Source organism: Azolla caroliniana, unplaced genomic scaffold (genome assembly GCF_043228905.1).
Source record: "Azolla caroliniana isolate FFs.n. ecotype wild unplaced genomic scaffold, voAzoCaro1.0.p SCAF_3, whole genome shotgun sequence".
NCBI lineage: Eukaryota > Viridiplantae > Streptophyta > Polypodiopsida > Salviniales > Salviniaceae > Azolla > Azolla caroliniana.
The window spans coordinates 13,643,357-13,655,772 of NW_028230438.1; the positions used below are offsets into that span (position 1 = coordinate 13,643,357).

Below are 12,416 nucleotides of genomic sequence, written 5' to 3' on the forward strand. Positions count from 1 at the left end.
CTAGTCCCAATAGCTAGATATGGCCTTATACAAGGAGTAGGAATGGGAAGGAGAAGTCATTCCATAATTTCCTCGATAAGAAGTTGGATGATTGGTGCTCTCTCCCTCCCTCGATGTGTTTTTAGAGTTGTCCCAACTCGTCCCAACTCACATTCTGGTTTTTGTCCCAATGTTGGGACTCTTTTGTAATATCTTGAGTTGAATATAGCATACTACCATTTCCCGTGTTTGTTTCCATTTGCATGTTCTTGTGTGTGATTAGTTGAATTGGTTTTTTGGGACATAAGAAAGGGTATGTTAATCTCATTACCAATGAACTACACAAATATATCATATTGGAATGATCCTGTTTGCATATGATAAATTCTTAGAATGGGAATTCCCAAAGTACACAACGAAAACGTAACAAAGAATCATATGGACATGAAAGTGTATACCTGGATTCAGAAGCTAATATTTCCTTGCTATAATAGTTCATGACCCTCAAGGTTAGTCTACCAATCAAATAAGTGAGTCTATGGCTAGTCACCCTAAACTTAGCAATCGAAGGTTTGTTGAAAAACTACAATTTAGTAAAAGCTTTTATAAGATTCAATCAACATTTATGAGTAGAGTTGTGAACAACCATTGTCATATTCAGATGCCATGCCATGTTGACATGCATATCAACACCACCAACTGCCCACCACCTTAACATTGGTAGCTCAATAACTTGTGTAAAAACGCGAAAAAATGAACATTGATTTGGAAAAATAAAAAAGGGAAAAATAAAAATAAACATAAAAGGGGAATTAGAGGAAAAAGATAGAACAAGGTATGTTCGAAATCAAAGAAGAGATCAAAGCATACAAGAGGGAGAGGGAAAGTAAACAATAGAGGATTCCAAGAGAGTAAAATAATAGAAGAGAAGAGACTAGAGAGAAAATAGTTTTCTTGTAGTTGGAGAGAGACACATTAGTGGAATCTATATGAGCAAGTTGAAGTTGAGGTGTTGAACACAATTCAACATCTATCGACTCATCATGTGAGAGGCAATCTCGAGAGGGACATCATTCATCCAACTCTCAACCTGGGTGATTCATTTTGCATATCTTAGTACTAATTCATTAAATTTGAGTAATTATCAATATCTCCTTAATCAAGCTTGTCAATTTAACTTTTCTTCTCACTCTTTACCAAGGTTTTGTTCCCCCAGGGCCTCATCTAATAAAATTTATTGGCGTTGTATTTCGTCGAAATTCATGAAAAACATGTAGCTACATTATTCATGTGGGGCGCCAAGGTAGGAGATGAAGAATGAGGACAAAAGGGCCCTTCGAATAGAGAAGGGAATATAGGGGAATTAAAAACAAACAAACGAATGTATGGATGATTAGGTTGAACGCCCGGCCTTCTTGCCTTCTGCCTTGGAAAGGGAGGGTGGGACCCCTCCCTTCCCCTCCCCTCGCCTCCTTCGTTTGTTCGTTTGTTGGTTGGTAGGAAGTGGTCATGTAGGTAGATAGGTAGATAGGTAGGTAGGTGGCCCTTCTGTGCTTTGCTTTGCTATGCGTAGTTAATGGATGAATGAAATGAGTGAATGAATGAATATGAAGGAACAATGAGGAGACACACACACACACACACGCACGCACGCACATTAATCACTTAATTACCGCTCTCTCTCTCTCTCTCTCAATATGTATGTATGTATACATATGTATATGCACAATATTTAAAAAAACACACATATGTACATATTGATATATTATTACATATGTATATAATATATATATATATATATAGTGTGAGAAATAGATATATATACATTGATACATATATGTACCTATATATATATATCGAGGTGGAGAGAGAAAGAAAGAGACAGAGAGGGTAGAACATCTGGAGAGCAAGACGAGCCGCAGGGGCAGAGGCAGAGGCCGAGGCAGAGAGAGAGATGGCATCATCATCATCATCATCGCAGTGTGCAGGCATCGATTCGCAGCTCCAGTCGGCGGGTGTGCTGCAGCAGATGCAGGTCCACCTGGAGAGCGAGGCCGGGAAAGACCTCCTCACCAAGATCGGCCTCGTCTACCAAATCAACATTGCCCCCAAGGTAAAGCCATTTTTATAAAAAATAAATTAGTTTTACTTTCCGCCTTCGTCCTCGCAGAACAGAAGCTTCTGTTGGCTTTTTCTCGTTCTTTCTGATGTCTGTCCTCTAACGCTTTTGATCTCCACCATGGATATATATATGTGTATATATATATATATATAATCGTCGTCCATCGCTATTGGAAAATTCTCCATAATGCCAAAATGGTCTGCGTCATAGTCCTTTCTACAATTTTCTGTGCGACGTTTGTTTATGTTGACTTCTCTGCTTCCTTTCCTTTATTCATGAATTGAAGATATGATGGTATATGACTAGCGGTCTCTATCCCCCCTGCCCCTGATAAACATGTTGTAATCGGCAATGGTGACAAATGCCCAAAAACCAATACAGAGATTGGCACTGAAAATATGGTATGATTTCTTTTGCAGAAATTAGGGAAAGATGAGGAGCAGTTTGTTGTTGATCTCAAGATTGGGAAAGTTTACAAAGGTATGCTCATTTTGGCATGTGCCGCCTCCCCCCTGCCAAATCTTATGGCTAGCATACATGCCGTACTTCAACATTTCTGCATCTTATGGGTCATGTTCTGCTAGTAATTGATTGTTTTCTGGTTGGGTACATGAAGGTTCATATGAAGGCAAGCCCGATGCCACGTTTGCATTTGTGGATAGCGACTTTGTTGCAGTCTCTACAGGGAAGTTGAACCCTCAAATTGCCTTCATCAGGTAAACAATGTGTCCTAAGACACACACATCTTGGCTGTTTGTGTTTTGAAGAGAGGTGTGGATGAGGTGGGTGAAGATCAGAACCAGGAGAAATGTGTGTGTCCCATGAATACTTTGGGAGTTTCTCCATGAATATGGTTGTATGTATTATCACATTTCAGAGTCATGGAAAAGTATTAAGAAAGAAACTCACCAATCAGATTGGAAGCATAAGGTTTAGTAACCCAAAAACTCAATTCTCTAGTTCCAGTTTCCCCGTATTAACATTGCCCGAGATCCAGTTTGATGAGGAATGTTTATAAAATCTGGTGCATAACATGAAACTGTTATTTGTTTTGGGCTTTTGTAACCATGCCTTGTGCTTGCCTTGTAGGGGCAAAATGAAGGTCAAAGGAAGCATGAGTGCCGCCCAGAAATTCACGCCTGACATCTTTCCCAAACCAGCCAAGCTGTAGGAATGAGCAAAGAAAATCTAGTTATGGGGAAAGTTGGTTTTTTATTTGTTGATGGAAGTGCTTTACTTATTATAGGCTCATGCTACAAATGTTTCTAAGATGTATGATGTATAGTGCCTTGAGTTTAATGAAGGCACCTTTGTGAGGTCGGGTGATTCATTTTGTGGTAAATTGCTCTTCAGTAAGACAATTGATCTTAAGAACTTTACTGGCAAAGCTCCCCCCCCCCCTTCCCTATCTTATAGTTCTTAAAAGTGAAGAATAAATTTGAATAAAATATTAACAATTTCATGAAATTCTGGTTATCAACCATGCATTTGCTGTTGGCTATTGTCCAATCTCTATAGAAATGTAAACTATTGGACTGAACTGCATTTCAAATAAAGAAACTCAAATCATAGATTTCTGATTCGTTCTCTTGGGAAATTGAGAGGATCCTAGCACACTAGAGGCTAATTCAAATTGTTTCTCTAGCCAAGTAATGAAAGACAAAATTGTTCCCTTGTGTAGGCCCTACCTCTAGTACTCTACTTTGAGGAGGGTTCTTTGTATTGTACCTGATCCAAGATTGTCATTAACTTGGAGAGGAACTATGCCCCACGGGTCACCATGTTTAGCTCAAATGTTTATGGTGCCCCAAGTGCTGAGGTTTAGGTCATGTTTTGTGATTACTTATGTCTGAAATAGCCCATGTAATTGCTCTGTTTAGGTAGGTATGAGTAAGTGCCTTGCTTGTGTCATTAGATTGGGATGATCCTTATATTAGGCCATAGTATGTAATATTCGTGTTTGTTAGCCCAAACATTCATTTTCATTCGTGTATGTTATTAAAACATTCTTGCATTTTTTTTACACTTTGTACCTTAACTTTCTTACCTTAAAAAAATTACCTTATAATAAATAATGAGTGCAAAATTATGGTATTTACCATACTTCCAGGGTGTTTTTCATACTCGAATGATAAGAATGTTTGGGAATGTGAATACACGAATGGTATGTATGCTTCATAGTCTGTATTGGGCCATAACATAATGTACATAGCTGAGAAGCAGCATAATTGTATGGCTCATGTGTACAACACATTTGGAGGGATTCCTTACATTGAATTTCTCACATAAGATGCCATGGTGTTTCAAGCATTTTCTAGGGACAAAGATATCAAGACATAAGCTTCAATACCTTGGATTTTCTGTCACTTAGCTAGACTAAGGGGACATCATAATGCAATGGTATATGTTAGAGACATAAGTTTATGCTTAGTGTCAGCCTTTAGACATTCTACCTTAATAGTCTTTAGACATTATATCAAACATTGCTTGGAAATGTATTTGTCTTCTTTCACACACATTTAGAGATCTAGAGAATGGAATGCCCTTAGGTATACCGTATATCTTCATTTCCTTAGATTCGAAGTACGCATGTTCTTTTATGTTAGGGCTATGCCAAATTCATATTAATTTAAGTACATGTTTCTACTAACACTATATGCACCATTATTTTGCTAATGGCATTACAGAATGTAAGGGTTAAATGCATAAGCTCTCTAGTCTTTGCCAAACATAGTTAGATGGTATTGCAGAACGTTAGAGTTAAACGCTTCACATCTTGTTTGTGTCAAACATTGTTTGATGGCATTGCATAATGTAAGAGTTAATTGCTTAACCTCTTATTTTTTCAATTTTCATAATAGGATTAACCTCATCATTTTTCATAAACTACACCCCTCATCCATGCATTGAACTAATGTGTTTATGATCTATAAACCCTTGACACAACCATCTCAACAATGACTTTATTTGCTCTCCAAAGATTTAGATGATGATTGATAAAGATCCCACGGTTCTTTTCATTTGAAGAGATCACAAACAATATTACATACCCTTTTCCATGACTTTGTGTTTCATTAATCATTCAATCATATCTCAATTGTCAATCCTTGAGGTTTAACTTGTTGCTAACTATATGTGTACACATGTAGCATCTAAGGATATCCCTTGACCATTGTACAAACACGGGTCACCCAAGTCCAACGACATGACAATATGATGACAATCCTATGAATGTCGTCGTTCTACTTGAGATGAACTCGGGGAAAGCTCCTTTGATATAACAAAAATTTGAATGCATCAATCATGCATGTAGGCTATTAAGACTTTAGATGAGACAATTCTTAAGAGTCTAAAATCTCATTTGATCTCATTCAGGCTAAGTGGGCCGAATGAGCGACTGTGTCGGCATGACCAGTCAGACGCAAATCCGGCGAGTAATGGAGACTCGATCGTGCATTCCCCGCACAGGAAGTCGAGGAGACGGTTTGCGCTCAAAGAGAAGGGAAAGAAGAAGATGCCGGAGTACGACACTGATAAAGATGAGTTGGATCGAAGCAAATCCTACTCCGAGAAGAACGAAGACTGACCTTCGGAAATGAACTCCGCGTCGGCCAAGAGGCCCTCAAAATTGGCTAATGAGCAATTACGCCGATCTACCCGCTAGAAGGACCCCGTGGTGTGGTTTGGATAAACCGAGTACATGGCGCATCATTATGCGTACATGACGTGAGTGGCGGAAGTGCGTGAGCCAAAGAGCTACGCAGATGTGGCGAAGGACACAAATTGGCGTGACGCAATGGAGGAAGAGATGCACGCATTAGCGGAAAATGAAACTTGGGTCTTGGTTGATGCCCCGAAGGGTCTAAAGCCAATTGGATGCAGGTGGGTGTACAAGGTCAAGTACAAGGCCCGGTTAGTGGCAAAGGGATACAAACATCAACACGGATGAGACCTTTGCGCCAGTCGCGAAGATGATGATCGTCTGTGTCTTGCTTGCGGTAGCTGTGGTAAAGGGGTGGCATTTACATCAAATGGATGTAAAGAATCTGTTCCAGCAAGGAGAACTTGAGGAACAAGTGTACATGGTACAACCCCCCGGATTTCGGTCCGGAAAGAACACCTCGGCGGTATGTCGACTAAAGAAGTCCCTCTACGGACTAAAGCAAGCCCTGCGAGTGTGGAACGTGAAGATCACGCAGCGCCTACGTTGGATGGGGTTTGCAACATCCAAATTAGACTCTTCGTTCGTCCGGCAAGGTCAACATGGACCGGTTAATATTTTACTTTATGTTGATGATTTAGTCATCGCCGACACCGACTTAGATGAAATTGGCCCGTAAAGTCCTAGCTCGCGGCATCATTCGACATGAAGGACCTAGGGGACCTTCATTACTTCCTAGGGATCGAAGTGATTTGCACTCCCGAAGGCATACTGATCAGCCAATGACATTACGTGCTAAGTATGCTCTTCAAGTTCGGGATGGCAGACTGTAAGTCCATTTCAACTCCGCTGGACAGAAATGTCAAGCTTCGTCGAGATTCGAGAAAGGCGTGTGACCCGACACGTTTTTGACAGATTATCGGAAGCCTAATTTATTTGACGATCACTTGGTTGGATCTCAGTTACCCGGTCAGCCTGATAAGTCAATTTATGTCACAGCCCACGGCCAAACACCTTCAGTGCGCGCAAAGGATATTGCGCTATGTTCATGGCACTAAGGATAGGGCGCTGTTATATCGGATCGGTATTGCGGAACAGCTCGTCGGCTACTCGGATTTCGATTGGGCCAGAAACGTCGACAATCATAGATCCACATGTGGGTTCGCTTTCTTGTTTGGGAGCACTGGGATCGCCTAGAGTAGCAAGAAGCAGTTGAGAGTTGCACTGTTGAGCACGGAAGTTGAGTATCGAGGAGCGGTTGTCGCGACATTCGAAGCCATTTGGCTCAAGAGGCTACTCAAGGATCTGTAGGTGGAGGTGTCCGCTCCAACGACGATCTACTACGACAACCTCGGTAGCATCCAACTTGCGAAGAACCTCGTCTTCCACACCCGGACCAAGCACATCGAGGTGCACCACCATTTTGTCCGCAAGCGTGTCCTCTCCGATGAAGTCGAACTAGTATCTGTTCCGACGGATCAATAGACTGCCGACATCTTCACCAAGCCCCTTAGTCTCGACAAATTGTGGCAATTCTTGGGTGCGCTTGGTTTGCGGCACTTGAACGTGCCAAACTTGAGGAGGAGAAAAGAGCAGGAAAGGAGCGGAAGTGACCTCGAAGCTGAGTCGGATGAAGAATTCGATTTCGGATCGACTGAAGAAGCCGAAGGCGGAAACAGGGGCATCAACCGAAGGGAAGAGCCAGAGTCAACTGAATGAGGGGGAGATGAAGCCAAGAAGGCCAAGAAGGCCAAGACCAAGACATGGTCAGATGTAGTCAAGGCCTTGAAGACCGAAAAAGAATTGGAGACAACCAATTCAGACAAAAGAGGAAATGAATCGGAGACAACCAATTCGGTTCGAATGTTCGATTCGGGGACACCGAATCAACTAAAGGCCAAGTGGAAGAAAGGGAAGCGAAAGTGGCGCCAACACCGCGACAGCAAGGGAGTTGGGAAAGGCCGTATGAGCAGACAAGCCGACTGAAAGGGTCAAGGAGCGCAACTAAGGTGTGAATCCAGGAGAAGCCGGAGCGAAGAACCGGAAGAGCAGGCGGAACCTCAAGTTGAGCTTGAGGGGGAGTGTTGAGATACAAGCTCAACATTGGGTGCGTAAACCGGTGCGTAAACCAGTGCATAGACTAGGTGTGCAACGAGAGATCGTAGTGGTGCAAAGCTCAGATACCAATTGTTAATAACAAAAAAAATTAATAACAAATGAAGCATTAGAATAAAAGCTTAGATACCAATTGTTAGAGTTATATCCTAATGTAAACATGAGATAAGGATATAGAAGATAAATAGATAAGAGAGGAGAGACAAAGAAGGGTGCCGATCCACCTAACCATCCCTGAGCAAAGGGATCAAGATGGACTCGAGCCTTGATCGACGTCCCATACCACCGCCGTGGCATAAAGTCATACCTAGTACTGGCGTGCTCACTACAAGAGTTGATCAACCACAAGGTCAGAGTCTCGACATAGTCAAGAGATGATAAATGAGGGTAGTTAGGCCTCATATTTATAGCCAAACCTAAGGCCCTCATGCAAGTTCACACTTGGTCGAATGGGTTGTCTCAATCCCAAGTATTAAAAGTAATCCTTCCCTTCTTTACAGTCTCGTTTAACCCTCACACTTTATCCACGTGTATAGAATACTACGGTAGAACTTACCACGGGATATTATATGATCATGCCCGTAACAATCTTCTTCTTCCCTTTTTCCTTATAGGTAAGCCGTCTCTTCGGCCTCAGCCTTGGGGATTGCACGGTTGAGTCCTCGTTGCTCGCCGGCTTGTCAATCGGCTAGCCATTCTGGCTCAGCTCTTCATTTGGCATGCTTAGCCAAAATGAGATCAAACTCTCCTCTAGAGTGCTAATTTCTTCCTCCATCATCATCTCAACCTCACTAGCCTCATCTTCAAAATTTGGCATGGAGTTATCAGGAGTTGGAACAATTGGAAGTGAGTACCAAGAAGCCGATTCGTCAAATACGACATCATAGCTAACTTGAACCTGTTTGGTCCGGGGGTTATAACGTTTATAACCCTTCCGTTTGTCGGAGTAGCCAACCAAGTTACATTTCTTGGCTTTGGCATCCAATTTCCTCTGCCTCTCCTTCGACACATGCACATATGCTATGCTGCCGAACACCCTCAAGTGCGCCAAGATCGGCTTCTTCTCGAAGTACAACTCGTGTGGCGACACTCTACCTCTAGCTACAGATGTCTGATTCTCAAGGTAAATGATCATTCTGACTGCTTCAGCCTAGTAGAACTTGGGCATACTCTTCTCTGCCTCTCCTTCGACACATGCACATATGCTATGTTGCCGAACATCCTCAAGTGCGCCAAGATCGGCTTCTTCTCGAAGTACAACTCGTGTGGCGACACTCTACCTCTAGCTACAGATGTCTGATTCTCAAGGTAAATGATCATTCTGACTGCTTCAGCCTAGTAGAATTTGGGCATGCTCTTCTCTTCCAACATCACCTTGGCTGCTTCTTCAATCGTTTGGTTCATCCTTTCGGCCACACCATTCTGCTTCGACATGTACCTATAGGAGAATTCCCATTGAATTTCCTGCTTTTGCAGATAACTTGTGAACTGGCCAAAAAAGTATTAATTTCCACCATCGGTCCTTAGGCACTTGATTCTTCGGCTTGTCTCCCGTTTGGCTAGGCTCTTCACCTTTAAGAAGCAGGAGAAGACTTCGCTCTTCTTATTGATCAAGCCAAAAACATTTTTCTTGGTTTGCATTTCTTGAAGTCGTGGGAAGTTGACATGGCCAATCCTCTTGTGCCATAAATCAATGTCTAACTTGATTTTTTGTCCCCCCCAGCAAACATCGCGGTGCCGAAATCATTTGTTTCAAGGACGAACATCCTCTCTTCTTTGTGCCCTTGCACGATGATTTGGCCTTCCTCCTCGATGAAGCACCCGAGATGAGTGATTCACCAGACTTGCATCCCCTAGTCGATGATTTGTCTAGCTGATACTAGAGTCTTTGTGATCGTTGGGACGTGCAGAACGTTCCTCATAATTCCTCTCTGGCCGACATGGCTCAGAGGGACGTCTCCGATGTGCTCGATGAGGTGAGGGGTGTTGTCGTTGGTTTTGACGACCCCTGGCTATTCCGACTTCTCAAGGTGAGAACCACTCTTTGTGGTTCATCATGTGGTTAGACGCTCCGGAATCCACATACCACTTGTCCTTCTGTTTCAAGGTGATCGCCGACATCGAATTCACCATGTGCTTCATCACAAATGCAGAGCCAGTTCCAGCTCACCTTGTGCCTTCAGCGTAATGCGATCTCTGTCATCTCTCAGAGTCGGCTCTGCTTGATCCAGCTTTGTCTTAATATGCCCGTTTCTTCCAGGACTCGCTCTCCTTATGGCCCTTCTAGTCACAATACTAGCAGTCGGTGGCTTTGTTTTGTTGGCTTCTAGGTCCACCTTGACTCTCGTTGCCTGTTGAGGGTCCATTACTACAGTCGACACCCCTATGCCTCCGATTCTGCTCTTGTCGGTCACTATTATTGCGTGTCGATCTGCCGCATCCACCATGACCACGGGGCCTATTTGCCTCCAAGTACAACATCTTGTTGTCGGTGTGCGTGCTCTTGATGCACCCATGTGGTTGTCCTCTACAAGGAGCATTAATTGCAGGTAAAAAAAGGATGGTAGCTTCTCCCTCGTGCAAGCGGTCATCCGAATAGGCTCGTATTTCTACGCTAGACCATATAGGCAAATCTACACCATCTTATCTTCGTCTACCCAAAATATTGATGGATCCCAGCAAATCATAGATTTGTTTGATCTTGGTGGTGTAGTTAGTGACCGACATACCTGCTTGTTGGACATTGTTGAGCTTCTGGCGAGCTACAACTTCTAGGTTGTGGTGTTGGCGACAAAGACCCTCTTCAGTTTCCCCAAGCATCCTTCGGCAACATTGCATCCCTGATGTAGCTGAGCATCTAATCACTCATATAGGACACGAAGCAGTACAAGACTCGGCTTGCAACTTCCACCCAGGTTGGAAAGTCTCTGTGTGATGGCTCCGGTGCTGCATCATTTGCTCCTTCCACATAATTCCAATACCCGTGTCCGAGCAAGTACTAGTGCATCTTGTATGCACAAGATGCATAATTGCTCCTGTCGAGCTTTTCTGTCAGAAGGGAGCTATCCATTCCTTTGTCCATGTTCTTATGAATCGTTGTTTAGAGACCAAAAGCTTTTCTGTGCTGCAAGTGCTCATTGGTTGTAGAGGATTTTTCAACCCTCACGCTCTGATACCATGAGAAGAATTAGATGCGGAAGCTCGTACACAAGACACAACCCGCTTCGCTGGACAATAACACATAGTTAGGTAAACACAGAGAATGGAAAGTACACAGGGAGAGAGAGACTGAATGAGGAGACAAACAAGAAAACTCTATTTCAAAAAAAAAAACTTGGTACAAAACAATGTGCTCATAAAGCACTTTATATACAAGCCTCTTACATAGGCTGACTCAAGTACTGACAAGTACTTTAATGCTCACCCACGAGCTCTGACACTATATGTCTATAATATTCCTATTTAAAAGAGGAATGTAGGCCTTTAACGGCTTGTCGGTACCAAGCCAATCTGGTTGTTAGCTTCTTCAACCGATCTTCCTCAGCCGACTTGGCTATCGGCTTCTTCAGCCGATCCAGCTCATGTTGAGCTTGTCTCTTAACATTTGCTAAAATAGGAATATAGGCTCCTAACGGCCTGTCGGCTCCCAATCGATCGGGCTTTTGGCTTCTTCCGCAGATCCTAGTAGTCGATTCGGTTGTCGGCTTCGTTAGCCAATTCGGCTCATGTTGAGCTTGTCATTCAACAAGAAAGTTGAGAAGCAACGTCAATTTGAGAATTCAATAAGGTCACAATTTAAAATAAATATCCATTGCCACTCATCTCAAGCATTTTGAAATGTCTCGGTGGAGCAAAATACTTTGTAGGGCATAAAACCTTGTGAAGTTTCAATTGAGGGAATTGAAGAGTTCTTTAAATGTTTGTTATGGACATTTTGATTACATTCTATGCCTTTTGATATCACAAATATACCAACAATTCTTCAACATATATGACAAATGACATTTTCCAAGAAATAGATCAAATTCTCACGAACATCAAGGGATTGGAGGAATTATGAGAGCATGAACACATACAAATGATTGACATAAATGTTCTATGAGGCAACTCAAATGAAAAGATGAAGATAGGAGGAATTGGAGTAGAATTTTTTGGGGCAAGGAGGAGACCCAAGAAGAGAATAACATAAAGCAATGAGACAATAGACAAAACAATTATAAAGGTAAAAGTTTATGCATTTGTAATTATAGTTATTTCTTTCAATTTGCGGCTACTTTATTGCAAATGCAAGTCCATGGTTTTCTTAATACATGGGTGGTTTTAGAATCTAATTTAAACCTAGCTTGAAATTCGATGTTTTCAAATTTTTGGTTGAATCGTGGCTCCAGTATTGTGTTGAGAAACACAAGAAAGGTTGCAATGTTGCCTCAAAAGATGATCATGCACAACTTCACCAAGGGTTCCAACTATTGAACAATGATCAAAGATTTGCCTAAACATCACATGTATGTTTTTCTAATTCAATTTTCCTTGGTTACA

At 42.3% G+C, this 12,416-nt stretch overlaps 1 protein-coding gene across 1 annotated transcript; it reads left to right on the plus strand.

Moving 5' to 3' along the window:
• The first annotated feature begins 1,890 nt into the window (after nucleotides 1–1,890).
• Nucleotides 1,891–3,553, plus strand: SCP2 (sterol carrier protein 2). The gene is made up of 4 exons (XM_087316634.1): nucleotides 1,891–2,092; nucleotides 2,521–2,581; nucleotides 2,718–2,817; nucleotides 3,191–3,553. Exons 1-4 carry the CDS (start codon nucleotides 1,934–1,936, stop codon nucleotides 3,270–3,272), a joined length of 402 nt encoding a protein of 133 aa, XP_087172760.1. The 5' UTR covers nucleotides 1,891–1,933; the 3' UTR covers nucleotides 3,273–3,553.
• The last annotated feature ends 8,863 nt before the right edge of the window (nucleotides 3,554–12,416 follow it).